The following is a 23,429-nucleotide window of genomic DNA, read 5'->3' as shown; positions in this document are numbered from 1 at the left end:
AGCTACTTAGTTAGTTAGTTAGTTAGTTAGTTAGTTAGTTAGTTAGTTAGTTAGTTAGTTAGTTAGTTAGTTAGTTAGTTAGTTAGTTAGTTAGTTAGTTAGTTAGTTAGTTAGTTAGTTAGTTAGTTAGTTAGTTAGTTAGTTAGTTAGTTAGTTAGTTAGTCTCTCAGTGAGTTAGTTGGTTAGTTAGTTAGTTAGTTAGTTAGTTAGTTAGTTAGTTAGTTAGTTAGTTAGTTAGTTAGTTAGTTAGTTAGTTAGTTAGTTAGTTAGTTAGTTAGTTAGTTAGTTAGTTAGTTAGTTAGTTAGTTAGTTAGTTAGTTAGTTAGTTAGTTAGTTAGTTAGTTAGTTAGTTAGTCAGTTAGTTAGTTAGTTAGTTAGTTAGTTAGTTAGTTAGTTAGTTAGTCTCTCAGTGAGTTAGTTGGTTAGTTAGTTAGTTAGTTAGTTAGTTAGTTAGTTAGTTAGTTAGTTAGTCTCTCAGTGAGTTAGTTGGTTAGTTAGTTAGTTAGTTAGTTAGTTAGTTAGTTAGTTAGTTAGTTAGTTAGTTAGTTAGTCTCTCAGTGAGTTAGTTGGTTAGTTAGTTAGTTAGTTAGTTAGTTAGTTAGTTAGTTAGTTAGTTAGTTAGTTAGTTAGTTAGTTAGTTAGTTAGTTAGTTAGTTAGTTGGTTAGTTAGTTAGTTAGTTAGTCAATCAGTTAGTTAGTTAGTTAGTTAGTTAGTCAGTCAGTTAGTTAGTTAGTCAGTCAGTCAGTTAGTTGGTTAGTCAGTCAGTTAGTTAGTCATTCAGTTAGTTAGTTTGTATCTTAGTTAGTTTGTTAGGTACTAAGTTAGGCAGATACGTGAAAAATGACGATAGATGACGATAAATGAGGACAATAATTAAAATGTAGCTACTTTGTAAAATCTTATTACTTTAACTAAAGTTTTAGTACTTTGTTAAAATAGCATGAGAACTAACGCTACCCCACAAGCTTTTTAAAGTTCTTTTTTAAGGTTTCAGCAACCCATCCGACGTTGCGAGAAACACCTGATAGTTACTGTGAAAAAAGGTATTGGCCAACAACTCGACTGTCGCGTTTTATTCTTTCCGGGGTTTTAGGGACGGGTCATTTAGAAAACAAAATGTAAAAGAACTAGAGCGTCGTAACTTTGTTATATGTTGAGTTTTGTGCCCGTCGCAAGTTTGACGTGTTTTAATTGAAGGAATGTTTAGTTCTAGCTTTACGTTTTTTTCCTTTAATGTAAAATAAAGGGTTGTCTGCGCATGCTGTGATTTTTGTTTCGACTTTGTCAAGTGTTATGACTTTGATCATTTGCTTTATTTCGAAGTGTCTCAAGAGTGTGTCAGCTTGGAGTATGTATGAGTTTTCGACAGCGGACGTCTTTGTCTTTACCCCTCTTGTTTGTTAGACATGACGTGCAATGACCCGTTCACTTCTTTTCGTTGACGTTTTTTTTCGCATTTCAAAAAACTACTGACCAAGAGAACGTGCGCAGAAGAAAAATGACAAGGTAAAACCAACAACAAAAAACCATGCAATTAAGGATTACACACAGACAAACACGCAAGTGTAAAAAACGGAAATTTTTTTTTTTTTTTTTTTTTTTCGTGCTGCCGCTTTTTTGTTTGTTTTTTTTTGTTTTGTTTTGTTTTTGTTGCTGCTGCTGATGCTAATGCCGTCACTGCTGCTTAACCTCGCTCTTTGTTTTTTTCTCCGCTAAATATACTTTTTTGCTGAAATCCTAAGGGAGCTAAATTCTTACGGAGGCGCTTAAATCTTCTTTGTTATTTTCCTACAGCCTATAGATGGTCGCCAATCTGGGCACGTGCGTGTTCACTTTTTATTCAAGTTACGTTGGATCCTTTCAAAACTTGGAATCTTGAACATGCACGTGACCTGTGAGGTAACCGAACTGTTTTTTCTCCCTCAGGTTATAACTTAAAACGTTTCAAAGATGGCGTGTAAACCCCACCATGTATTTTTTTGTAACGGGATGCGTGTGCTCTTTTTATCCCCTAACAGCTTTAAAAAGAGATTTTGAACCCCCCTCCCCTCCCTTCCTTACACACACACACACACACACACACACACACACACTTCTTTATATTCTCCTTAGTGTGTTTAAGCTCATGCCGTCATGTTTTTAACAGATGTGTGGCTATGAAAATAGCCTTTATTTTTTATCTTGTGTTCAGAGTACCGTTTATTTGGCTGCTGGTTTTGGAACCTTTTCGTTCTTCTTGGGAAGCAAAACGGCTTGTATGTTTGGCAGCACACCGCCACTGGCTATAGTAACACCTGACAACAACTTGTTCAACTCTTCGTCATTGCGAACAGCTAACTGTAAGTGTCGAGGAATGATTCTAGCTTTCTTATTGTCACGAGCAGCGTTACCGGCCAACTCCAAAATTTCGGCGGAGAGATACTCCAAAACAGCAGCTAAATAGACAGGTGCGCCTGAACCGATGCGATTGGCGTAGTGTCCTTTGCGCAAAAATCGGTGAACACGACCGACTGGAAACTGAAGTCCGGCTCTGAACGATCGAGTCTTTGCCTTGGCTTTAGCTTTTCCTCCTTTTCCACGTCCTGACATTTTAATTTCTTACACTGAGAAACAACGAGAGACAACCTAGAGATATTTGTGCGCGCTTTGAAATCAACTTACAAAATTCCTTTTTCTTATCAAAAACATTTGGTCTCGAACTGCACTTTTTTTAACGAATAGAAAAACTCCGTCAAACAATGCGCAAATTAGTTAATCTTTGAAGAACCAATGAGCTTGCGAGAAACAGAAATGTTCTCGAATTGGAGACCACAACTGCGCTTTATATAGGAAGTGATTCGGTTGCTTGTAATTTCAAATTTCAATTCTCTAAAACTCGTCGACATGTCTGACGCTCCAAAGGCCGGAGGAAAACAAGCGCCCAAGGTGGCCAAAAAGGGGGAAAAACGCGCTGGTAAGAAAGGCGGCAAGATCGCTGGTACTGGAGACAAAAAGCGCAAGAGAAAGAGGCGAGAATCCTACGCCATTTACATTTACAACGTCTTGAAGCAAGTTCACCCTGATGTTGGTGTTTCTTCCAAAGCGATGAGCATCATGAATTCTTTCGTCAACGACATTTTTGAAAGAATCGCTTCAGAAGCTTCACGACTAGCCCTCCAAAACAAGAAATCAACCATCTCTTCGCGTGAAATTCAAACAGCTGTGCGCCTCTTACTTCCCGGTGAGTTGGCCAAACACGCAGTGAGCGAAGGCACCAAGGCTGTTACTAAGTACACCAGCAGTAAATAGATGGAGCGCTATCTAAACGGCTATTTTCATAGCCACACATCTTGTAAAAGCATTGTACGCATTAGAACGCCTTAAATTGTAGTAGAGAGAAAGTACTTAAAATGCAATAGCTAGGCAGCCATTGTTTGCTCGTTTTAAATTGCGACACCGCGTCTAAAGAGCGAGCGCTTTTCTAGACTTGCTTTTTTTGATGTTTAAACGTATAGCTTTTGCATCCACTTTGGATACAAAAAGTTATTACAGTAGGTAAACGCGTGAGAAAATCTTTCAACAACTACTTGAGCGCCACCTTTTTGCTTTTGATCAAAACCTTAGCCCTTATGACCCACCCATCGTTATTATTTGCTGCTACTACCACACTTTTGCTCCTTTTTTCTTTTTTCTTTTTTTTTTTTTTTTTCAAATGTATTGCGCGCATCTTTAGGAAATCAGACTTAAAGCAGCGCTTTAGATAAAAATCACCTTTCTAGCCCGATGATGGTGAGCAAAACACTTTATGTGTCAAGCGTCTACTCTAAACACTCAGTTAAACTATGCCTCGCTAAAAAACATTACTTAGAAATCAATTCAATTGCTTTTCATTTCGATTGAAACAAACTGAAACTGGTAAACTAAACCGTTTTTACACACCCCCTCTGCTTATCGCGGTGCAGCGTTCAAGTTCTAGATTGCCTATTAACGTTTAAAACAGATGTGTGGCTATAAAAATAGCCGTTTTTGATTGCTGAGGTGTTCCCCTTTTAACCACCAAAGCCGTACAATGTGCGACCTTGTCTTTTTAATGCGTAGACAACGTCCATAGCGGTGACTGTCTTTCTCTTGGCATGCTCTGTGTATGTTACAGCGTCGCGAATAACGTTTTCCAAAAAGACTTTTAGAACGCCTCGAGTCTCCTCGTAGATAAGTCCAGAGATACGCTTAACACCACCGCGACGAGCTAGACGACGTATGGCGGGCTTTGTGATTCCTTGGATGTTATCACGTAAAATCTTGCGATGACGCTTTGCGCCTCCTTTTCCAAGTCCTTTTCCTCCTTTACCGCGACCAGACATGATTAAAATTGTTTGAAGTTCAATTACTGTCTTTTTGCGTTTCTTTTTGTTTTTATTATGCGCTGGAAGCGCGACTTTTACCCTACATAGATGGAAACATCTTCGTCAAACAACCAATCGCAACGGTCCTTCGTCAAAAAGCCATCTGAACCAAAAAAACAAAAAAAAAAAAAACCAAAACAAACTGCCTTGTTTTTAACGCGCGTTTTCGCATTTAACGCTTTTATCCGTTCGCAAACAGAGCAGAAAAGTTTCTTTTCGGAATTCCACTACGTCGACCTGTCTTTGAAGTGTTTAAAAAAGCAGAAATTGTAGAGGCGAGACAAACGCGCTCTCTTTTCCCGTAGCCAAAAAACACGCCTACGTGGCCTTAATGCCTTATTTTGCATTTGTACTTGAACCAATCAAAGAGCACTTTCTTAGCACCAATCAGAATGCAGCTTTAAGTCGCGGCAAAGTCTAAAAATGTCAACAAAACGCGTTAAATTGAAAAACTTCAAAAGTTCAACTTAAACTGATAAGTGTAAGCGTAACTTACAATGGCCCGCACAAAACAAACAGCTAGAAAATCTACCGGCGGTAAAGCACCGAGAAAGCAGCTGGCAACAAAAGCAGCAAGAAAGAGTGCCCCGGCTACCGGCGGAGTAAAGAAACCCCACAGATACCGACCCGGTACCGTAGCTTTGAGAGAGATCCGAAGATACCAAAAATCGACAGAGCTCCTAATCAGAAAACTACCCTTCCAGCGATTGGTTCGCGAAATAGCTCAAGATTTCAAGACTGACTTGCGTTTCCAAAGCACCGCCGTCATGGCCTTACAAGAAGCTTCAGAAGCCTACTTAGTGGGTCTCTTCGAAGATACCAACTTGTGCGCCATCCATGCAAAGCGTGTCACTATTATGCCAAAAGACATTCAGTTGGCGAGAAGAATCAGAGGAGAGCGAGCTTAAAAAATGGTGCTTCTAAACAAAACGGCTATTTTCATAGCCACAAATCTGTTAAAAACGTTGTCGGCTTAGTGCCTTAAAACAAAACAAAACAAAAAAAAAAAACAACAAACAAACAAACACAAAGTAAACAAGTTCTACGCCTGGAACTTTGTTTTTAGAAAGATGTGTGGCTATGAAAATAGCCGTTTGACAAAAAGCGGGGTAGGTTAGGTTATTTCTTTTCCACTTTTGCGATGGTTTTCTTGGCTGCAGCTTTCTTCTTAGGTGTCGCTTTCACTTTCTTTACTGCGGGCTTTTTAGCAACCGGTTTCTGGGCGCTCTTTTTTGCGGGAGTCACTTTTTTCTTAGGAGTAGCTTTTTTCACTTTCTCTTTTTGTGCGACTTTTTTCACTGACGCAGCTTTCTTTTTTGGCGTGCTCTTCTTTTCAGCAGGCTTCTTTACTTCTTTGGCTTCTTTTTTGTGCTTCTTGGCGACTGCAGCAGGCTTCTTTAACGGTTTGGGCTTAGCTGCAATTCTAAAAGAACCCGACGCGCCAGTTCCTTTCACTTGTACGAGCTCGCCAGCAACCACCATGCGCTTTAAATTAATCTTGACTTGCGAATCGACGTTTTCACCCACCTTGTTGTTGGCCTTGACGTGCTTGGCGATAGCTTGTCTTGACGACCCTTTGCGTTCTTTAAGCGAATTAATAGCATCGACAATCATCGCCTTGTAGGGAGCATGATCAGCAGGCTTTTTAGGCGCAGACTTCTTTGTGGCCTTTTTCGGAGATGCAGCTTCAGTCATTTTTTTTTTGTCGTGTTTCAGAGAAACGTTGCGTTCGTTTTTATAAAACTTCTAGATGTTTAGATGTTTTTATTTTTCAAGCGGAGTTTTATGCGGACTGTCGAGGAGACTTTTTTTTTTTTTTTTTTGCTCCACCGTCAGACTGCAAAGTGTGTTTTCGTGTTGACAGGCAAACCTCCACAGCTCGCGTCTCTCGCTCTCTTAAAGCTTCATTAGTTTTGAAATCTTCTAAAGAATAGTGACGCTTTGTAAATTGCGGCGTTTCGGTGCCACAGCATGTTAGAAGCGAAAGGTATCGCATCAAAACATCGAAAAAATAGTCTTTAAAAGCAATCGAGTGCGCGCATGGCCAAATAACATCAGCGCTACTTACTCTGGACAAAGCAGCTTAATTTCATCAAGAAACTGAACCATATGGCTTCCCAAAAAAGCTTATGCCAATCTCTTCTAAGCATTTGGTACCATACAAACTCAATAGAGGCGAAGGGCACAAACACGCGCGATTGCTGGAATATTTAATGCGTTAGCAACGCGTACTAACGACGATTTTTAGTTCAGACCAATTCTTTTTCTAAACACAGAGACACAACAAAGAACATTCCATGAAAAAGGAACACTATGTTGTGCTTATTCGTGTTCGTTAACAAAAACGATCGAAGGCTAAAACTGCGATAACGCAGTCAACATATATAAAGTCGCGGACACTAGAAAAAAAGGAAAAACTTAGCAACCTGAAAGTTCTGGACATCGTAAAAAAAAAAAATAAATAAAAAATAAAATTCATTATGGAAGGTAACGGTAAAAAAACGTTTGAGGAGATAAGAGAATGAGTGACGAATGCACAATACGGGGTCCATTCGGTTCTTCGTCTTCATAGTCATCGTTCGAGCGAAGCTTGGTGTTTTCTTTACAATTGTGCAGTCTTGGGAAGGCATGCAACTTTTGTTCAAGTTCATAAAGGCAAAACTGAATTAGAATATGGCGATTTTAAAAGATGCTCTACATTTCCGTTTGCTTTTCAAAGTGCAAATTTCGCTTTTGATTTCATGCGCTCATAACTGGCATTTCAAAAATGACACTTTAACACTCGTGAAAAGTGAATTTGGCGGCTTTTGCATGATGCAAAGTTATTAAAATCGCGCGAGGCATCAGTTATAAGGTGTTCACAACCGAAGTTATTGCAGATCAATTCCATCTCTCGTTTTTTCATTTTCAGAAAAGTTCATTTTTCTCCGCTTTATAACATCATAACCATTAGGCTTAGCTGCTTTAGCCTTAGCGAGGTCCTTGACATTAGAAAAGCACCAGTTGGAATTTTATTTTTGCTAAAAATAAAGGCTAACAAATGCAACAGAAATATCTATCTTGCAAGGAACTCGTTCATAATTGAAAAACAAATACAAAGTCAGCTACTTAGTTAGTTAGTTAGTTAGTTAGTTAGTTAGTTAGTTAGTTAGTTAGTTAGTTAGTTAGTTAGTTAGTTAGTTAGTTAGTTAGTTAGTTAGTTAGTTAGTTAGTTAGTTAGTTAGTTAGTTAGTTAGTTAGTTAGTTAGTTAGTTAGTTAGTTAGTTAGTTAGTTAGTTAGTTAGTCTCTCAGTGAGTTAGTTGGTTAGTTAGTTAGTTAGTTAGTTAGTTAGTTAGTTAGTTAGTTAGTTAGTTAGTTAGTTAGTTAGTTAGTTAGTTAGTTAGTTAGTTAGTTAGTTAGTTAGTTAGTTAGTTAGTTAGTTAGTTAGTTAGTTAGTTAGTTAGTTAGTTAGTTAGTTAGTCAGTTAGTTAGTTAGTTAGTTAGTTAGTTAGTTAGTTAGTTAGTTAGTCTCTCAGTGAGTTAGTTGGTTAGTTAGTTAGTTAGTTAGTTAGTTAGTTAGTTAGTTAGTTAGTTAGTTAGTCTCTCAGTGAGTTAGTTGGTTAGTTAGTTAGTTAGTTAGTTAGTTAGTTAGTTAGTTAGTTAGTTAGTTAGTTAGTCTCTCAGTGAGTTAGTTGGTTAGTTAGTTAGTTAGTTAGTTAGTTAGTTAGTTAGTTAGTTAGTTAGTTAGTTAGTTAGTTAGTTAGTTAGTTAGTTAGTTAGTTGGTTAGTTAGTTAGTTAGTTAGTCAATCAGTTAGTTAGTTAGTTAGTTAGTTAGTCAGTCAGTTAGTTAGTTAGTCAGTCAGTCAGTTAGTTGGTTAGTCAGTCAGTTAGTTAGTCATTCAGTTAGTTAGTTTGTATCTTAGTTAGTTTGTTAGGTACTAAGTTAGGCAGATACGTGAAAAATGACGATAGATGACGATAAATGAGGACAATAATTAAAATGTAGCTACTTTGTAAAATCTTATTACTTTAACTAAAGTTTTAGTACTTTGTTAAAATAGCATGAGAACTAACGCTACCCCACAAGCTTTTTAAAGTTCTTTTTTAAGGTTTCAGCAACCCATCCGACGTTGCGAGAAACACCTGATAGTTACTGTGAAAAAAGGTATTGGCCAACAACTCGACTGTCGCGTTTTATTCTTTCCGGGGTTTTAGGGACGGGTCATTTAGAAAACAAAATGTAAAAGAACTAGAGCGTCGTAACTTTGTTATATGTTGAGTTTTGTGCCCGTCGCAAGTTTGACGTGTTTTAATTGAAGGAATGTTTAGTTCTAGCTTTACGTTTTTTTCCTTTAATGTAAAATAAAGGGTTGTCTGCGCATGCTGTGATTTTTGTTTCGACTTTGTCAAGTGTTATGACTTTGATCATTTGCTTTATTTCGAAGTGTCTCAAGAGTGTGTCAGCTTGGAGTATGTATGAGTTTTCGACAGCGGACGTCTTTGTCTTTACCCCTCTTGTTTGTTAGACATGACGTGCAATGACCCGTTCACTTCTTTTCGTTGACGTTTTTTTTCGCATTTCAAAAAACTACTGACCAAGAGAACGTGCGCAGAAGAAAAATGACAAGGTAAAACCAACAACAAAAAACCATGCAATTAAGGATTACACACAGACAAACACGCAAGTGTAAAAAACGGAAATTTTTTTTTTTTTTTTTTTTTTTCGTGCTGCCGCTTTTTTGTTTGTTTTTTTTTGTTTTGTTTTGTTTTTGTTGCTGCTGCTGATGCTAATGCCGTCACTGCTGCTTAACCTCGCTCTTTGTTTTTTTCTCCGCTAAATATACTTTTTTGCTGAAATCCTAAGGGAGCTAAATTCTTACGGAGGCGCTTAAATCTTCTTTGTTATTTTCCTACAGCCTATAGATGGTCGCCAATCTGGGCACGTGCGTGTTCACTTTTTATTCAAGTTACGTTGGATCCTTTCAAAACTTGGAATCTTGAACATGCACGTGACCTGTGAGGTAACCGAACTGTTTTTTCTCCCTCAGGTTATAACTTAAAACGTTTCAAAGATGGCGTGTAAACCCCACCATGTATTTTTTTGTAACGGGATGCGTGTGCTCTTTTTATCCCCTAACAGCTTTAAAAAGAGATTTTGAACCCCCCTCCCCTCCCTTCCTTACACACACACACACACACACACACACACACACACTTCTTTATATTCTCCTTAGTGTGTTTAAGCTCATGCCGTCATGTTTTTAACAGATGTGTGGCTATGAAAATAGCCTTTATTTTTTATCTTGTGTTCAGAGTACCGTTTATTTGGCTGCTGGTTTTGGAACCTTTTCGTTCTTCTTGGGAAGCAAAACGGCTTGTATGTTTGGCAGCACACCGCCACTGGCTATAGTAACACCTGACAACAACTTGTTCAACTCTTCGTCATTGCGAACAGCTAACTGTAAGTGTCGAGGAATGATTCTAGCTTTCTTATTGTCACGAGCAGCGTTACCGGCCAACTCCAAAATTTCGGCGGAGAGATACTCCAAAACAGCAGCTAAATAGACAGGTGCGCCTGAACCGATGCGATTGGCGTAGTGTCCTTTGCGCAAAAATCGGTGAACACGACCGACTGGAAACTGAAGTCCGGCTCTGAACGATCGAGTCTTTGCCTTGGCTTTAGCTTTTCCTCCTTTTCCACGTCCTGACATTTTAATTTCTTACACTGAGAAACAACGAGAGACAACCTAGAGATATTTGTGCGCGCTTTGAAATCAACTTACAAAATTCCTTTTTCTTATCAAAAACATTTGGTCTCGAACTGCACTTTTTTTAACGAATAGAAAAACTCCGTCAAACAATGCGCAAATTAGTTAATCTTTGAAGAACCAATGAGCTTGCGAGAAACAGAAATGTTCTCGAATTGGAGACCACAACTGCGCTTTATATAGGAAGTGATTCGGTTGCTTGTAATTTCAAATTTCAATTCTCTAAAACTCGTCGACATGTCTGACGCTCCAAAGGCCGGAGGAAAACAAGCGCCCAAGGTGGCCAAAAAGGGGGAAAAACGCGCTGGTAAGAAAGGCGGCAAGATCGCTGGTACTGGAGACAAAAAGCGCAAGAGAAAGAGGCGAGAATCCTACGCCATTTACATTTACAACGTCTTGAAGCAAGTTCACCCTGATGTTGGTGTTTCTTCCAAAGCGATGAGCATCATGAATTCTTTCGTCAACGACATTTTTGAAAGAATCGCTTCAGAAGCTTCACGACTAGCCCTCCAAAACAAGAAATCAACCATCTCTTCGCGTGAAATTCAAACAGCTGTGCGCCTCTTACTTCCCGGTGAGTTGGCCAAACACGCAGTGAGCGAAGGCACCAAGGCTGTTACTAAGTACACCAGCAGTAAATAGATGGAGCGCTATCTAAACGGCTATTTTCATAGCCACACATCTTGTAAAAGCATTGTACGCATTAGAACGCCTTAAATTGTAGTAGAGAGAAAGTACTTAAAATGCAATAGCTAGGCAGCCATTGTTTGCTCGTTTTAAATTGCGACACCGCGTCTAAAGAGCGAGCGCTTTTCTAGACTTGCTTTTTTTGATGTTTAAACGTATAGCTTTTGCATCCACTTTGGATACAAAAAGTTATTACAGTAGGTAAACGCGTGAGAAAATCTTTCAACAACTACTTGAGCGCCACCTTTTTGCTTTTGATCAAAACCTTAGCCCTTATGACCCACCCATCGTTATTATTTGCTGCTACTACCACACTTTTGCTCCTTTTTTCTTTTTTCTTTTTTTTTTTTTTTTTCAAATGTATTGCGCGCATCTTTAGGAAATCAGACTTAAAGCAGCGCTTTAGATAAAAATCACCTTTCTAGCCCGATGATGGTGAGCAAAACACTTTATGTGTCAAGCGTCTACTCTAAACACTCAGTTAAACTATGCCTCGCTAAAAAACATTACTTAGAAATCAATTCAATTGCTTTTCATTTCGATTGAAACAAACTGAAACTGGTAAACTAAACCGTTTTTACACACCCCCTCTGCTTATCGCGGTGCAGCGTTCAAGTTCTAGATTGCCTATTAACGTTTAAAACAGATGTGTGGCTATAAAAATAGCCGTTTTTGATTGCTGAGGTGTTCCCCTTTTAACCACCAAAGCCGTACAATGTGCGACCTTGTCTTTTTAATGCGTAGACAACGTCCATAGCGGTGACTGTCTTTCTCTTGGCATGCTCTGTGTATGTTACAGCGTCGCGAATAACGTTTTCCAAAAAGACTTTTAGAACGCCTCGAGTCTCCTCGTAGATAAGTCCAGAGATACGCTTAACACCACCGCGACGAGCTAGACGACGTATGGCGGGCTTTGTGATTCCTTGGATGTTATCACGTAAAATCTTGCGATGACGCTTTGCGCCTCCTTTTCCAAGTCCTTTTCCTCCTTTACCGCGACCAGACATGATTAAAATTGTTTGAAGTTCAATTACTGTCTTTTTGCGTTTCTTTTTGTTTTTATTATGCGCTGGAAGCGCGACTTTTACCCTACATAGATGGAAACATCTTCGTCAAACAACCAATCGCAACGGTCCTTCGTCAAAAAGCCATCTGAACCAAAAAAACAAAAAAAAAAAAAACCAAAACAAACTGCCTTGTTTTTAACGCGCGTTTTCGCATTTAACGCTTTTATCCGTTCGCAAACAGAGCAGAAAAGTTTCTTTTCGGAATTCCACTACGTCGACCTGTCTTTGAAGTGTTTAAAAAAGCAGAAATTGTAGAGGCGAGACAAACGCGCTCTCTTTTCCCGTAGCCAAAAAACACGCCTACGTGGCCTTAATGCCTTATTTTGCATTTGTACTTGAACCAATCAAAGAGCACTTTCTTAGCACCAATCAGAATGCAGCTTTAAGTCGCGGCAAAGTCTAAAAATGTCAACAAAACGCGTTAAATTGAAAAACTTCAAAAGTTCAACTTAAACTGATAAGTGTAAGCGTAACTTACAATGGCCCGCACAAAACAAACAGCTAGAAAATCTACCGGCGGTAAAGCACCGAGAAAGCAGCTGGCAACAAAAGCAGCAAGAAAGAGTGCCCCGGCTACCGGCGGAGTAAAGAAACCCCACAGATACCGACCCGGTACCGTAGCTTTGAGAGAGATCCGAAGATACCAAAAATCGACAGAGCTCCTAATCAGAAAACTACCCTTCCAGCGATTGGTTCGCGAAATAGCTCAAGATTTCAAGACTGACTTGCGTTTCCAAAGCACCGCCGTCATGGCCTTACAAGAAGCTTCAGAAGCCTACTTAGTGGGTCTCTTCGAAGATACCAACTTGTGCGCCATCCATGCAAAGCGTGTCACTATTATGCCAAAAGACATTCAGTTGGCGAGAAGAATCAGAGGAGAGCGAGCTTAAAAAATGGTGCTTCTAAACAAAACGGCTATTTTCATAGCCACAAATCTGTTAAAAACGTTGTCGGCTTAGTGCCTTAAAACAAAACAAAACAAAAAAAAAAAACAACAAACAAACAAACACAAAGTAAACAAGTTCTACGCCTGGAACTTTGTTTTTAGAAAGATGTGTGGCTATGAAAATAGCCGTTTGACAAAAAGCGGGGTAGGTTAGGTTATTTCTTTTCCACTTTTGCGATGGTTTTCTTGGCTGCAGCTTTCTTCTTAGGTGTCGCTTTCACTTTCTTTACTGCGGGCTTTTTAGCAACCGGTTTCTGGGCGCTCTTTTTTGCGGGAGTCACTTTTTTCTTAGGAGTAGCTTTTTTCACTTTCTCTTTTTGTGCGACTTTTTTCACTGACGCAGCTTTCTTTTTTGGCGTGCTCTTCTTTTCAGCAGGCTTCTTTACTTCTTTGGCTTCTTTTTTGTGCTTCTTGGCGACTGCAGCAGGCTTCTTTAACGGTTTGGGCTTAGCTGCAATTCTAAAAGAACCCGACGCGCCAGTTCCTTTCACTTGTACGAGCTCGCCAGCAACCACCATGCGCTTTAAATTAATCTTGACTTGCGAATCGACGTTTTCACCCACCTTGTTGTTGGCCTTGACGTGCTTGGCGATAGCTTGTCTTGACGACCCTTTGCGTTCTTTAAGCGAATTAATAGCATCGACAATCATCGCCTTGTAGGGAGCATGATCAGCAGGCTTTTTAGGCGCAGACTTCTTTGTGGCCTTTTTCGGAGATGCAGCTTCAGTCATTTTTTTTTTGTCGTGTTTCAGAGAAACGTTGCGTTCGTTTTTATAAAACTTCTAGATGTTTAGATGTTTTTATTTTTCAAGCGGAGTTTTATGCGGACTGTCGAGGAGACTTTTTTTTTTTTTTTTTTGCTCCACCGTCAGACTGCAAAGTGTGTTTTCGTGTTGACAGGCAAACCTCCACAGCTCGCGTCTCTCGCTCTCTTAAAGCTTCATTAGTTTTGAAATCTTCTAAAGAATAGTGACGCTTTGTAAATTGCGGCGTTTCGGTGCCACAGCATGTTAGAAGCGAAAGGTATCGCATCAAAACATCGAAAAAATAGTCTTTAAAAGCAATCGAGTGCGCGCATGGCCAAATAACATCAGCGCTACTTACTCTGGACAAAGCAGCTTAATTTCATCAAGAAACTGAACCATATGGCTTCCCAAAAAAGCTTATGCCAATCTCTTCTAAGCATTTGGTACCATACAAACTCAATAGAGGCGAAGGGCACAAACACGCGCGATTGCTGGAATATTTAATGCGTTAGCAACGCGTACTAACGACGATTTTTAGTTCAGACCAATTCTTTTTCTAAACACAGAGACACAACAAAGAACATTCCATGAAAAAGGAACACTATGTTGTGCTTATTCGTGTTCGTTAACAAAAACGATCGAAGGCTAAAACTGCGATAACGCAGTCAACATATATAAAGTCGCGGACACTAGAAAAAAAGGAAAAACTTAGCAACCTGAAAGTTCTGGACATCGTAAAAAAAAAAAATAAATAAAAAATAAAATTCATTATGGAAGGTAACGGTAAAAAAACGTTTGAGGAGATAAGAGAATGAGTGACGAATGCACAATACGGGGTCCATTCGGTTCTTCGTCTTCATAGTCATCGTTCGAGCGAAGCTTGGTGTTTTCTTTACAATTGTGCAGTCTTGGGAAGGCATGCAACTTTTGTTCAAGTTCATAAAGGCAAAACTGAATTAGAATATGGCGATTTTAAAAGATGCTCTACATTTCCGTTTGCTTTTCAAAGTGCAAATTTCGCTTTTGATTTCATGCGCTCATAACTGGCATTTCAAAAATGACACTTTAACACTCGTGAAAAGTGAATTTGGCGGCTTTTGCATGATGCAAAGTTATTAAAATCGCGCGAGGCATCAGTTATAAGGTGTTCACAACCGAAGTTATTGCAGATCAATTCCATCTCTCGTTTTTTCATTTTCAGAAAAGTTCATTTTTCTCCGCTTTATAACATCATAACCATTAGGCTTAGCTGCTTTAGCCTTAGCGAGGTCCTTGACATTAGAAAAGCACCAGTTGGAATTTTATTTTTGCTAAAAATAAAGGCTAACAAATGCAACAGAAATATCTATCTTGCAAGGAACTCGTTCATAATTGAAAAACAAATACAAAGTCAGCTACTTAGTTAGTTAGTTAGTTAGTTAGTTAGTTAGTTAGTTAGTTAGTTAGTTAGTTAGTTAGTTAGTTAGTTAGTTAGTTAGTTAGTTAGTTAGTTAGTTAGTTAGTTAGTTAGTTAGTTAGTTAGTTAGTTAGTTAGTTAGTTAGTTAGTTAGTCTCTCAGTGAGTTAGTTGGTTAGTTAGTTAGTTAGTTAGTTAGTTAGTTAGTTAGTTAGTTAGTTAGTTAGTTAGTTAGTTAGTTAGTTAGTTAGTTAGTTAGTTAGTCAGTTAGTTAGTTAGTTAGTTAGTTAGTTAGTTAGTTAGTTAGTCTCTCAGTGAGTTAGTTGGTTAGTTAGTTAGTTAGTTAGTTAGTTAGTTAGTTAGTTAGTTAGTTAGTTAGTTAGTCTCTCAGTGAGTTAGTTGGTTAGTTAGTTAGTTAGTTAGTTAGTTAGTTAGTTAGTTAGTTAGTTAGTCTCTCAGTGAGTTAGTTGGTTAGTTAGTTAGTTAGTTAGTTAGTTAGTTAGTTAGTTAGTTAGTTAGTTAGTTAGTTAGTTAGTTAGTTAGTTAGTTAGTTGGTTAGTTAGTTAGTTAGTTAGTCAATCAGTTAGTTAGTTAGTTAGTTAGTTAGTCAGTCAGTTAGTTAGTTAGTCAGTCAGTCAGTTAGTTGGTTAGTCAGTCAGTTAGTTAGTCATTCAGTTAGTTAGTTTGTATCTTAGTTAGTTTGTTAGGTACTAAGTTAGGCAGATACGTGAAAAATGACGATAGATGACGATAAATGAGGACAATAATTAAAATGTAGCTACTTTGTAAAATCTTATTACTTTAACTAAAGTTTTAGTACTTTGTTAAAATAGCATGAGAACTAACGCTACCCCACAAGCTTTTTAAAGTTCTTTTTTAAGGTTTCAGCAACCCATCCGACGTTGCGAGAAACACCTGATAGTTACTGTGAAAAAAGGTATTGGCCAACAACTCGACTGTCGCGTTTTATTCTTTCCGGGGTTTTAGGGACGGGTCATTTAGAAAACAAAATGTAAAAGAACTAGAGCGTCGTAACTTTGTTATATGTTGAGTTTTGTGCCCGTCGCAAGTTTGACGTGTTTTAATTGAAGGAATGTTTAGTTCTAGCTTTACGTTTTTTTCCTTTAATGTAAAATAAAGGGTTGTCTGCGCATGCTGTGATTTTTGTTTCGACTTTGTCAAGTGTTATGACTTTGATCATTTGCTTTATTTCGAAGTGTCTCAAGAGTGTGTCAGCTTGGAGTATGTATGAGTTTTCGACAGCGGACGTCTTTGTCTTTACCCCTCTTGTTTGTTAGACATGACGTGCAATGACCCGTTCACTTCTTTTCGTTGACGTTTTTTTTCGCATTTCAAAAAACTACTGACCAAGAGAACGTGCGCAGAAGAAAAATGACAAGGTAAAACCAACAACAAAAAACCATGCAATTAAGGATTACACACAGACAAACACGCAAGTGTAAAAAACGGAAATTTTTTTTTTTTTTTTTTTTTTTCGTGCTGCCGCTTTTTTGTTTGTTTTTTTTTGTTTTGTTTTGTTTTTGTTGCTGCTGCTGATGCTAATGCCGTCACTGCTGCTTAACCTCGCTCTTTGTTTTTTTCTCCGCTAAATATACTTTTTTGCTGAAATCCTAAGGGAGCTAAATTCTTACGGAGGCGCTTAAATCTTCTTTGTTATTTTCCTACAGCCTATAGATGGTCGCCAATCTGGGCACGTGCGTGTTCACTTTTTATTCAAGTTACGTTGGATCCTTTCAAAACTTGGAATCTTGAACATGCACGTGACCTGTGAGGTAACCGAACTGTTTTTTCTCCCTCAGGTTATAACTTAAAACGTTTCAAAGATGGCGTGTACCCCACCATGTATTTTTTTGTAACGGGATGCGTGTGCTCTTTTTATCCCCTAACAGCTTTAAAAAGAGATTTTGAACCCCCCTCCCCTCCCTTCCTTACACACACACACACACACACACACACACACTTCTTTATATTCTCCTTAGTGTGTTTAAGCTCATGCCGTCATGTTTTTAACAGATGTGTGGCTATGAAAATAGCCTTTATTTTTTATCTTGTGTTCAGAGTACCGTTTATTTGGCTGCTGGTTTTGGAACCTTTTCGTTCTTCTTGGGAAGCAAAACGGCTTGTATGTTTGGCAGCACACCGCCACTGGCTATAGTAACACCTGACAACAACTTGTTCAACTCTTCGTCATTGCGAACAGCTAACTGTAAGTGTCGAGGAATGATTCTAGCTTTCTTATTGTCACGAGCAGCGTTACCGGCCAACTCCAAAATTTCGGCGGAGAGATACTCCAAAACAGCAGCTAAATAGACAGGTGCGCCTGAACCGATGCGATTGGCGTAGTGTCCTTTGCGCAAAAATCGGTGAACACGACCGACTGGAAACTGAAGTCCGGCTCTGAACGATCGAGTCTTTGCCTTGGCTTTAGCTTTTCCTCCTTTTCCACGTCCTGACATTTTAATTTCTTACACTGAGAAACAACGAGAGACAACCTAGAGATATTTGTGCGCGCTTTGAAATCAACTTACAAAATTCCTTTTTCTTATCAAAAACATTTGGTCTCGAACTGCACTTTTTTTAACGAATAGAAAAACTCCGTCAAACAATGCGCAAATTAGTTAATCTTTGAAGAACCAATGAGCTTGCGAGAAACAGAAATGTTCTCGAATTGGAGACCACAACTGCGCTTTATATAGGAAGTGATTCGGTTGCTTGTAATTTCAAATTTCAATTCTCTAAAACTCGTCGACATGTCTGACGCTCCAAAGGCCGGAGGAAAACAAGCGCCCAAGGTGGCCAAAAAGGGGGAAAAACGCGCTGGTAAGAAAGGCGGCAAGATCGCTGGTACTGGAGACAAAAAGCGCAAGAGAAAGAGGCGAGAATCCTACGCCATTTACATTTACAACGTCTTGAAGCAAGTTCACCCTGATGTTGGTGTTTCTTCCAAAGCGATGAGCATCATGAATTCTTTCGTCAACGACATTTTTGAAAGAATCGCTTCAGAAGCTTCACGACTAGCCCTCCAAAACAAGAAATCAACCATCTCTTCGCGTGAAATTCAAACAGCTGTGCGCCTCTTACTTCCCGGTGAGTTGGCCAAACACGCAGTGAGCGAAGGCACCAAGGCTGTTACTAAGTACACCAGCAGTAAATAGATGGAGCGCTATCTAAACGGCTATTTTCATAGCCACACATCTTGTAAAAGCATTGTACGCATTAGAACGCCTTAAATTGTAGTAGAGAGAAAGTACTTAAAATGCAATAGCTAGGCAGCCATTGTTTGCTCGTTTTAAATTGCGACACCGCGTCTAAAGAGCGAGCGCTTTTCTAGACTTGCTTTTTTTGATGTTTAAACGTATAGCTTTTGCATCCACTTTGGATACAAAAAGTTATTACAGTAGGTAAACGCGTGAGAAAATCTTTCAACAACTACTTGAGCGCCACCTTTTTGCTTTTGATCAAAACCTTAGCCCTTATGACCCACCCATCGTTATTATTTGCTGCTACTACCACACTTTTGCTCCTTTTTTCTTTTTTCTTTTTTTTTTTTTTTTTCAAATGTATTGCGCGCATCTTTAGGAAATCAGACTTAAAGCAGCGCTTTAGATAAAAATCACCTTTCTAGCCCGATGATGGTGAGCAAAACACTTTATGTGTCAAGCGTCTACTCTAAACACTCAGTTAAACTATGCCTCGCTAAAAAACATTACTTAGAAATCAATTCAATTGCTTTTCATTTCGATTGAAACAAACTGAAACTGGTAAACTAAACCGTTTTTACACACCCCCTCTGCTTATCGCGGTGCAGCGTTCAAGTTCTAGATTGCCTATTAACGTTTAAAACAGATGTGTGGCTATAAAAATAGCCGTTTTTGATTGCTGAGGTGTTCCCCTTTTAACCACCAAAGCCGTACAATGTGCGACCTTGTCTTTTTAATGCGTAGACAACGTCCATAGCGGTGACTGTCTTTCTCTTGGCATGCTCTGTGTATGTTACAGCGTCGCGAATAACGTTTTCCAAAAAGACTTTTAGAACGCCTCGAGTCTCCTCGTAGATAAGTCCAGAGATACGCTTAACACCACCGCGACGAGCTAGACGACGTATGGCGGGCTTTGTGATTCCTTGGATGTTATCACGTAAAATCTTGCGATGACGCTTTGCGCCTCCTTTTCCAAGTCCTTTTCCTCCTTTACCGCGACCAGACATGATTAAAATTGTTTGAAGTTCAATTACTGTCTTTTTGCGTTTCTTTTTGTTTTTATTATGCGCTGGAAGCGCGACTTTTACCCTACATAGATGGAAACATCTTCGTCAAACAACCAATCGCAACGGTCCTTCGTCAAAAAGCCATCTGAACCAAAAAAACAAAAAAAAAAAAAACCAAAACAAACTGCCTTGTTTTTAACGCGCGTTTTCGCATTTAACGCTTTTATCCGTTCGCAAACAGAGCAGAAAAGTTTCTTTTCGGAATTCCACTACGTCGACCTGTCTTTGAAGTGTTTAAAAAAGCAGAAATTGTAGAGGCGAGACAAACGCGCTCTCTTTTCCCGTAGCCAAAAAACACGCCTACGTGGCCTTAATGCCTTATTTTGCATTTGTACTTGAACCAATCAAAGAGCACTTTCTTAGCACCAATCAGAATGCAGCTTTAAGTCGCGGCAAAGTCTAAAAATGTCAACAAAACGCGTTAAATTGAAAAACTTCAAAAGTTCAACTTAAACTGATAAGTGTAAGCGTAACTTACAATGGCCCGCACAAAACAAACAGCTAGAAAATCTACCGGCGGTAAAGCACCGAGAAAGCAGCTGGCAACAAAAGCAGCAAGAAAGAGTGCCCCGGCTACCGGCGGAGTAAAGAAACCCCACAGATACCGACCCGGTACCGTAGCTTTGAGAGAGATCCGAAGATACCAAAAATCGACAGAGCTCCTAATCAGAAAACTACCCTTCCAGCGATTGGTTCGCGAAATAGCTCAAGATTTCAAGACTGACTTGCGTTTCCAAAGCACCGCCGTCATGGCCTTACAAGAAGCTTCAGAAGCCTACTTAGTGGGTCTCTTCGAAGATACCAACTTGTGCGCCATCCATGCAAAGCGTGTCACTATTATGCCAAAAGACATTCAGTTGGCGAGAAGAATCAGAGGAGAGCGAGCTTAAAAAATGGTGCTTCTAAACAAAACGGCTATTTTCATAGCCACAAATCTGTTAAAAACGTTGTCGGCTTAGTGCCTTAAAACAAAACAAAACAAAAAAAAAAAACAACAAACAAACAAACACAAAGTAAACAAGTTCTACGCCTGGAACTTTGTTTTTAGAAAGATGTGTGGCTATGAAAATAGCCGTTTGACAAAAAGCGGGGTAGGTTAGGTTATTTCTTTTCCACTTTTGCGATGGTTTTCTTGGCTGCAGCTTTCTTCTTAGGTGTCGCTTTCACTTTCTTTACTGCGGGCTTTTTAGCAACCGGTTTCTGGGCGCTCTTTTTTGCGGGAGTCACTTTTTTCTTAGGAGTAGCTTTTTTCACTTTCTCTTTTTGTGCGACTTTTTTCACTGACGCAGCTTTCTTTTTTGGCGTGCTCTTCTTTTCAGCAGGCTTCTTTACTTCTTTGGCTTCTTTTTTGTGCTTCTTGGCGACTGCAGCAGGCTTCTTTAACGGTTTGGGCTTAGCTGCAATTCTAAAAGAACCCGACGCGCCAGTTCCTTTCACTTGTACGAGCTCGCCAGCAACCACCATGCGCTTTAAATTAATCTTGACTTGCGAATCGACGTTTTCACCCACCTTGTTGTTGGCCTTGACGTGCTTGGCGATAGCTTGTCTTGACGACCCTTTGCGTTCTTTAAGCGAATTAATAGCATCGACAATCATCGCCTTGTAGGGAGCATGATCAGCAGGCTTTTTAGGCGCAGACTTCTTTGTGGCCTTTTTCGGAGATGCAGCTTCAGTCATTTTTTTTTTGTCGTGTTTCAGAGAAACGTTGCGTTCGTTTTTATAAAACTTCTAGATGTTTAGATGTTTTTATTTTTCAAGCGGAGTTTTATGCGGACTGTCGAGGAGACTTTTTTTTTTTTTTTTTTGCTCCACCGTCAGACTGCAAAGTGTGTTTTCGTGTTGACAGGCAAACCTCCACAGCTCGCGTCTCTCGCTCTCTTAAAGCTTCATTAGTTTTGAAATCTTCTAAAGAATAGTGACGCTTTGTAAATTGCGGCGTTTCGGTGCCACAGCATGTTAGAAGCGAAAGGTATCGCATCAAAACATCGAAAAAATAGTCTTTAAAAGCAATCGAGTGCGCGCATGGCCAAATAACATCAGCGCTACTTACTCTGGACAAAGCAGCTTAATTTCATCAAGAAACTGAACCATATGGCTTCCCAAAAAAGCTTATGCCAATCTCTTCTAAGCATTTGGTACCATACAAACTCAATAGAGGCGAAGGGCACAAACACGCGCGATTGCTGGAATATTTAATGCGTTAGCAACGCGTACTAACGACGATTTTTAGTTCAGACCAATTCTTTTTCTAAACACAGAGACACAACAAAGAACATTCCATGAAAAAGGAACACTATGTTGTGCTTATTCGTGTTCGTTAACAAAAACGATCGAAGGCTAAAACTGCGATAACGCAGTCAACATATATAAAGTCGCGGACACTAGAAAAAAAGGAAAAACTTAGCAACCTGAAAGTTCTGGACATCGTAAAAAAAAAAAATAAATAAAAAATAAAATTCATTATGGAAGGTAACGGTAAAAAAACGTTTGAGGAGATAAGAGAATGAGTGACGAATGCACAATACGGGGTCCATTCGGTTCTTCGTCTTCATAGTCATCGTTCGAGCGAAGCTTGGTGTTTTCTTTACAATTGTGCAGTCTTGGGAAGGCATGCAACTTTTGTTCAAGTTCATAAAGGCAAAACTGAATTAGAATATGGCGATTTTAAAAGATGCTCTACATTTCCGTTTGCTTTTCAAAGTGCAAATTTCGCTTTTGATTTCATGCGCTCATAACTGGCATTTCAAAAATGACACTTTAACACTCGTGAAAAGTGAATTTGGCGGCTTTTGCATGATGCAAAGTTATTAAAATCGCGCGAGGCATCAGTTATAAGGTGTTCACAACCGAAGTTATTGCAGATCAATTCCATCTCTCGTTTTTTCATTTTCAGAAAAGTTCATTTTTCTCCGCTTTATAACATCATAACCATTAGGCTTAGCTGCTTTAGCCTTAGCGAGGTCCTTGACATTAGAAAAGCACCAGTTGGAATTTTATTTTTGCTAAAAATAAAGGCTAACAAATGCAACAGAAATATCTATCTTGCAAGGAACTCGTTCATAATTGAAAAACAAATACAAAGTCAGCTACTTAGTTAGTTAGTTAGTTAGTTAGTTAGTTAGTTAGTTAGTTAGTTAGTTAGTTAGTTAGTTAGTTAGTTAGTTAGTTAGTTAGTTAGTTAGTTAGTTAGTTAGTTAGTTAGTTAGTTAGTTAGTTAGTTAGTTAGTTAGTTAGTTAGTTAGTTAGTTAGTTAGTTAGTTAGTTAGTCTCTCAGTGAGTTAGTTGGTTAGTTAGTTAGTTAGTTAGTTAGTTAGTTAGTTAGTTAGTTAGTTAGTTAGTTAGTTAGTTAGTTAGTTAGTTAGTTAGTTAGTTAGTTAGTTAGTTAGTTAGTTAGTTAGTTAGTTAGTTAGTTAGTTAGTTAGTTAGTTAGTTAGTCAGTTAGTTAGTTAGTTAGTTAGTTAGTTAGTTAGTTAGTTAGTTAGTCTCTCAGTGAGTTAGTTGGTTAGTTAGTTAGTTAGTTAGTTAGTTAGTTAGTTAGTTAGTTAGTTAGTCTCTCAGTGAGTTAGTTGGTTAGTTAGTTAGTTAGTTAGTTAGTTAGTTAGTTAGTTAGTTAGTTAGTTAGTTAGTCTCTCAGTGAGTTAGTTGGTTAGTTAGTTAGTTAGTTAGTTAGTTAGTTAGTTAGTTAGTTAGTTAGTTAGTTAGTTAGTTAGTTAGTTAGTTAGTTAGTTAGTTAGTTAGTTGGTTAGTTAGTTAGTTAGTTAGTCAATCAGTTAGTTAGTTAGTTAGTTAGTTAGTCAGTCAGTTAGTTAGTTAGTCAGTCAGTCAGTTAGTTGGTTAGTCAGTCAGTTAGTTAGTCATTCAGTTAGTTAGTTTGTATCTTAGTTAGTTTGTTAGGTACTAAGTTAGGCAGATACGTGAAAAATGACGATAGATGACGATAAATGAGGACAATAATTAAAATGTAGCTACTTTGTAAAATCTTATTACTTTAACTAAAGTTTTAGTACTTTGTTAAAATAGCATGAGAACTAACGCTACCCCACAAGCTTTTTAAAGTTCTTTTTTAAGGTTTCAGCAACCCATCCGACGTTGCGAGAAACACCTGATAGTTACTGTGAAAAAAGGTATTGGCCAACAACTCGACTGTCGCGTTTTATTCTTTCCGGGG

General features: G+C 38.7%; 9 protein-coding genes and 3 pseudogenes across 9 annotated transcripts; 6 read left to right on the top strand and 6 right to left on the bottom strand.

Annotated features, from left to right (window-relative positions):
* Window positions 1-2,200: 2,200 nt before the first annotated feature.
* Window positions 2,201-2,590, bottom strand: LOC149887618 (histone H2A, orphon). Its single transcript, XM_090088775.1, has one exon. It carries the CDS (start codon window positions 2,588-2,590, stop codon window positions 2,201-2,203), a length of 390 nt encoding a protein of 129 aa, XP_089944901.1.
* Window positions 2,591-2,884: 294 nt separating this feature from the next.
* Window positions 2,885-3,289, top strand: LOC149887617 (late histone H2B.L4 pseudogene; annotated as a pseudogene).
* A 740-nt stretch (window positions 3,290-4,029) lies between these two features.
* On the bottom strand, window positions 4,030-4,341 carry LOC149887616 (histone H4). Its single transcript, XM_090086793.1, has one exon. It carries the CDS (start codon window positions 4,339-4,341, stop codon window positions 4,030-4,032), a length of 312 nt encoding a protein of 103 aa, XP_089942919.1.
* Window positions 4,342-4,880: 539 nt separating this feature from the next.
* LOC149887615 (histone H3) lies at window positions 4,881-5,291 on the top strand. Its single transcript, XM_090087726.1, has one exon. The coding sequence runs from the start codon at window positions 4,881-4,883 to the stop codon at window positions 5,289-5,291; it is 411 nt and encodes a 136-aa protein (XP_089943852.1).
* A 4,394-nt stretch (window positions 5,292-9,685) lies between these two features.
* LOC149887614 (histone H2A, orphon) lies at window positions 9,686-10,075 on the bottom strand. Its single transcript, XM_090087725.1, has one exon. It carries the CDS (start codon window positions 10,073-10,075, stop codon window positions 9,686-9,688), a length of 390 nt encoding a protein of 129 aa, XP_089943851.1.
* Window positions 10,076-10,369: 294 nt separating this feature from the next.
* Window positions 10,370-10,774, top strand: LOC149887613 (late histone H2B.L4 pseudogene; annotated as a pseudogene).
* A 740-nt stretch (window positions 10,775-11,514) lies between these two features.
* Window positions 11,515-11,826, bottom strand: LOC149887612 (histone H4). Its single transcript, XM_090086802.1, has one exon. It carries the CDS (start codon window positions 11,824-11,826, stop codon window positions 11,515-11,517), a length of 312 nt encoding a protein of 103 aa, XP_089942928.1.
* Window positions 11,827-12,365: 539 nt separating this feature from the next.
* Window positions 12,366-12,776, top strand: LOC149887611 (histone H3). Its single transcript, XM_090087723.1, has one exon. The coding sequence runs from the start codon at window positions 12,366-12,368 to the stop codon at window positions 12,774-12,776; it is 411 nt and encodes a 136-aa protein (XP_089943849.1).
* A 4,284-nt stretch (window positions 12,777-17,060) lies between these two features.
* Window positions 17,061-17,450, bottom strand: LOC149887610 (histone H2A, orphon). The gene has a single exon (XM_090087722.1). The coding sequence runs from the start codon at window positions 17,448-17,450 to the stop codon at window positions 17,061-17,063; it is 390 nt and encodes a 129-aa protein (XP_089943848.1).
* A 294-nt stretch (window positions 17,451-17,744) lies between these two features.
* On the top strand, window positions 17,745-18,149 carry LOC149887609 (late histone H2B.L4 pseudogene; annotated as a pseudogene).
* Window positions 18,150-18,843: 694 nt separating this feature from the next.
* On the bottom strand, window positions 18,844-19,201 carry LOC149887608 (histone H4). Its single transcript, XM_090088639.1, has one exon. It carries the CDS (start codon window positions 19,199-19,201, stop codon window positions 18,890-18,892), a length of 312 nt encoding a protein of 103 aa, XP_089944765.1. The 3' UTR covers window positions 18,844-18,889.
* Window positions 19,202-19,740: 539 nt separating this feature from the next.
* Window positions 19,741-20,151, top strand: LOC149887607 (histone H3). Its single transcript, XM_090087721.1, has one exon. It carries the CDS (start codon window positions 19,741-19,743, stop codon window positions 20,149-20,151), a length of 411 nt encoding a protein of 136 aa, XP_089943847.1.
* The last annotated feature ends 3,278 nt before the right edge of the window (window positions 20,152-23,429 follow it).

This window comes from Hydra viridissima, unplaced genomic scaffold (assembly GCF_058129835.1).
Source record: "Hydra viridissima isolate aposymbiotic clone 2 unplaced genomic scaffold, HvirCarnegie_v1 scaffold_5, whole genome shotgun sequence".
Taxonomy (NCBI): Eukaryota; Metazoa; Cnidaria; class Hydrozoa; order Anthoathecata; family Hydridae; genus Hydra; species Hydra viridissima.
This window is presented reverse-complemented; position numbering and strand designations above follow the sequence as displayed.

Bases quoted from the DNA above. Each gene is read 5' to 3' on its own strand.
- LOC149887618 (XM_090088775.1), bottom strand. From the start codon at position 2,590: ATGTCAGGACGTGGAAAAGGAGGAAAAGCTAAAGCCAAGGCAAAGACT.
- LOC149887616 (XM_090086793.1), bottom strand. From the start codon at position 4,341: ATGTCTGGTCGCGGTAAAGGAGGAAAAGGACTTGGAAAAGGAGGCGCA.
- LOC149887615 (XM_090087726.1), top strand. From the start codon at position 4,881: ATGGCCCGCACAAAACAAACAGCTAGAAAATCTACCGGCGGTAAAGCA.
- LOC149887614 (XM_090087725.1), bottom strand. From the start codon at position 10,075: ATGTCAGGACGTGGAAAAGGAGGAAAAGCTAAAGCCAAGGCAAAGACT.
- LOC149887612 (XM_090086802.1), bottom strand. From the start codon at position 11,826: ATGTCTGGTCGCGGTAAAGGAGGAAAAGGACTTGGAAAAGGAGGCGCA.
- LOC149887611 (XM_090087723.1), top strand. From the start codon at position 12,366: ATGGCCCGCACAAAACAAACAGCTAGAAAATCTACCGGCGGTAAAGCA.
- LOC149887610 (XM_090087722.1), bottom strand. From the start codon at position 17,450: ATGTCAGGACGTGGAAAAGGAGGAAAAGCTAAAGCCAAGGCAAAGACT.
- LOC149887608 (XM_090088639.1), bottom strand. From the start codon at position 19,201: ATGTCTGGTCGCGGTAAAGGAGGAAAAGGACTTGGAAAAGGAGGCGCA.
- LOC149887607 (XM_090087721.1), top strand. From the start codon at position 19,741: ATGGCCCGCACAAAACAAACAGCTAGAAAATCTACCGGCGGTAAAGCA.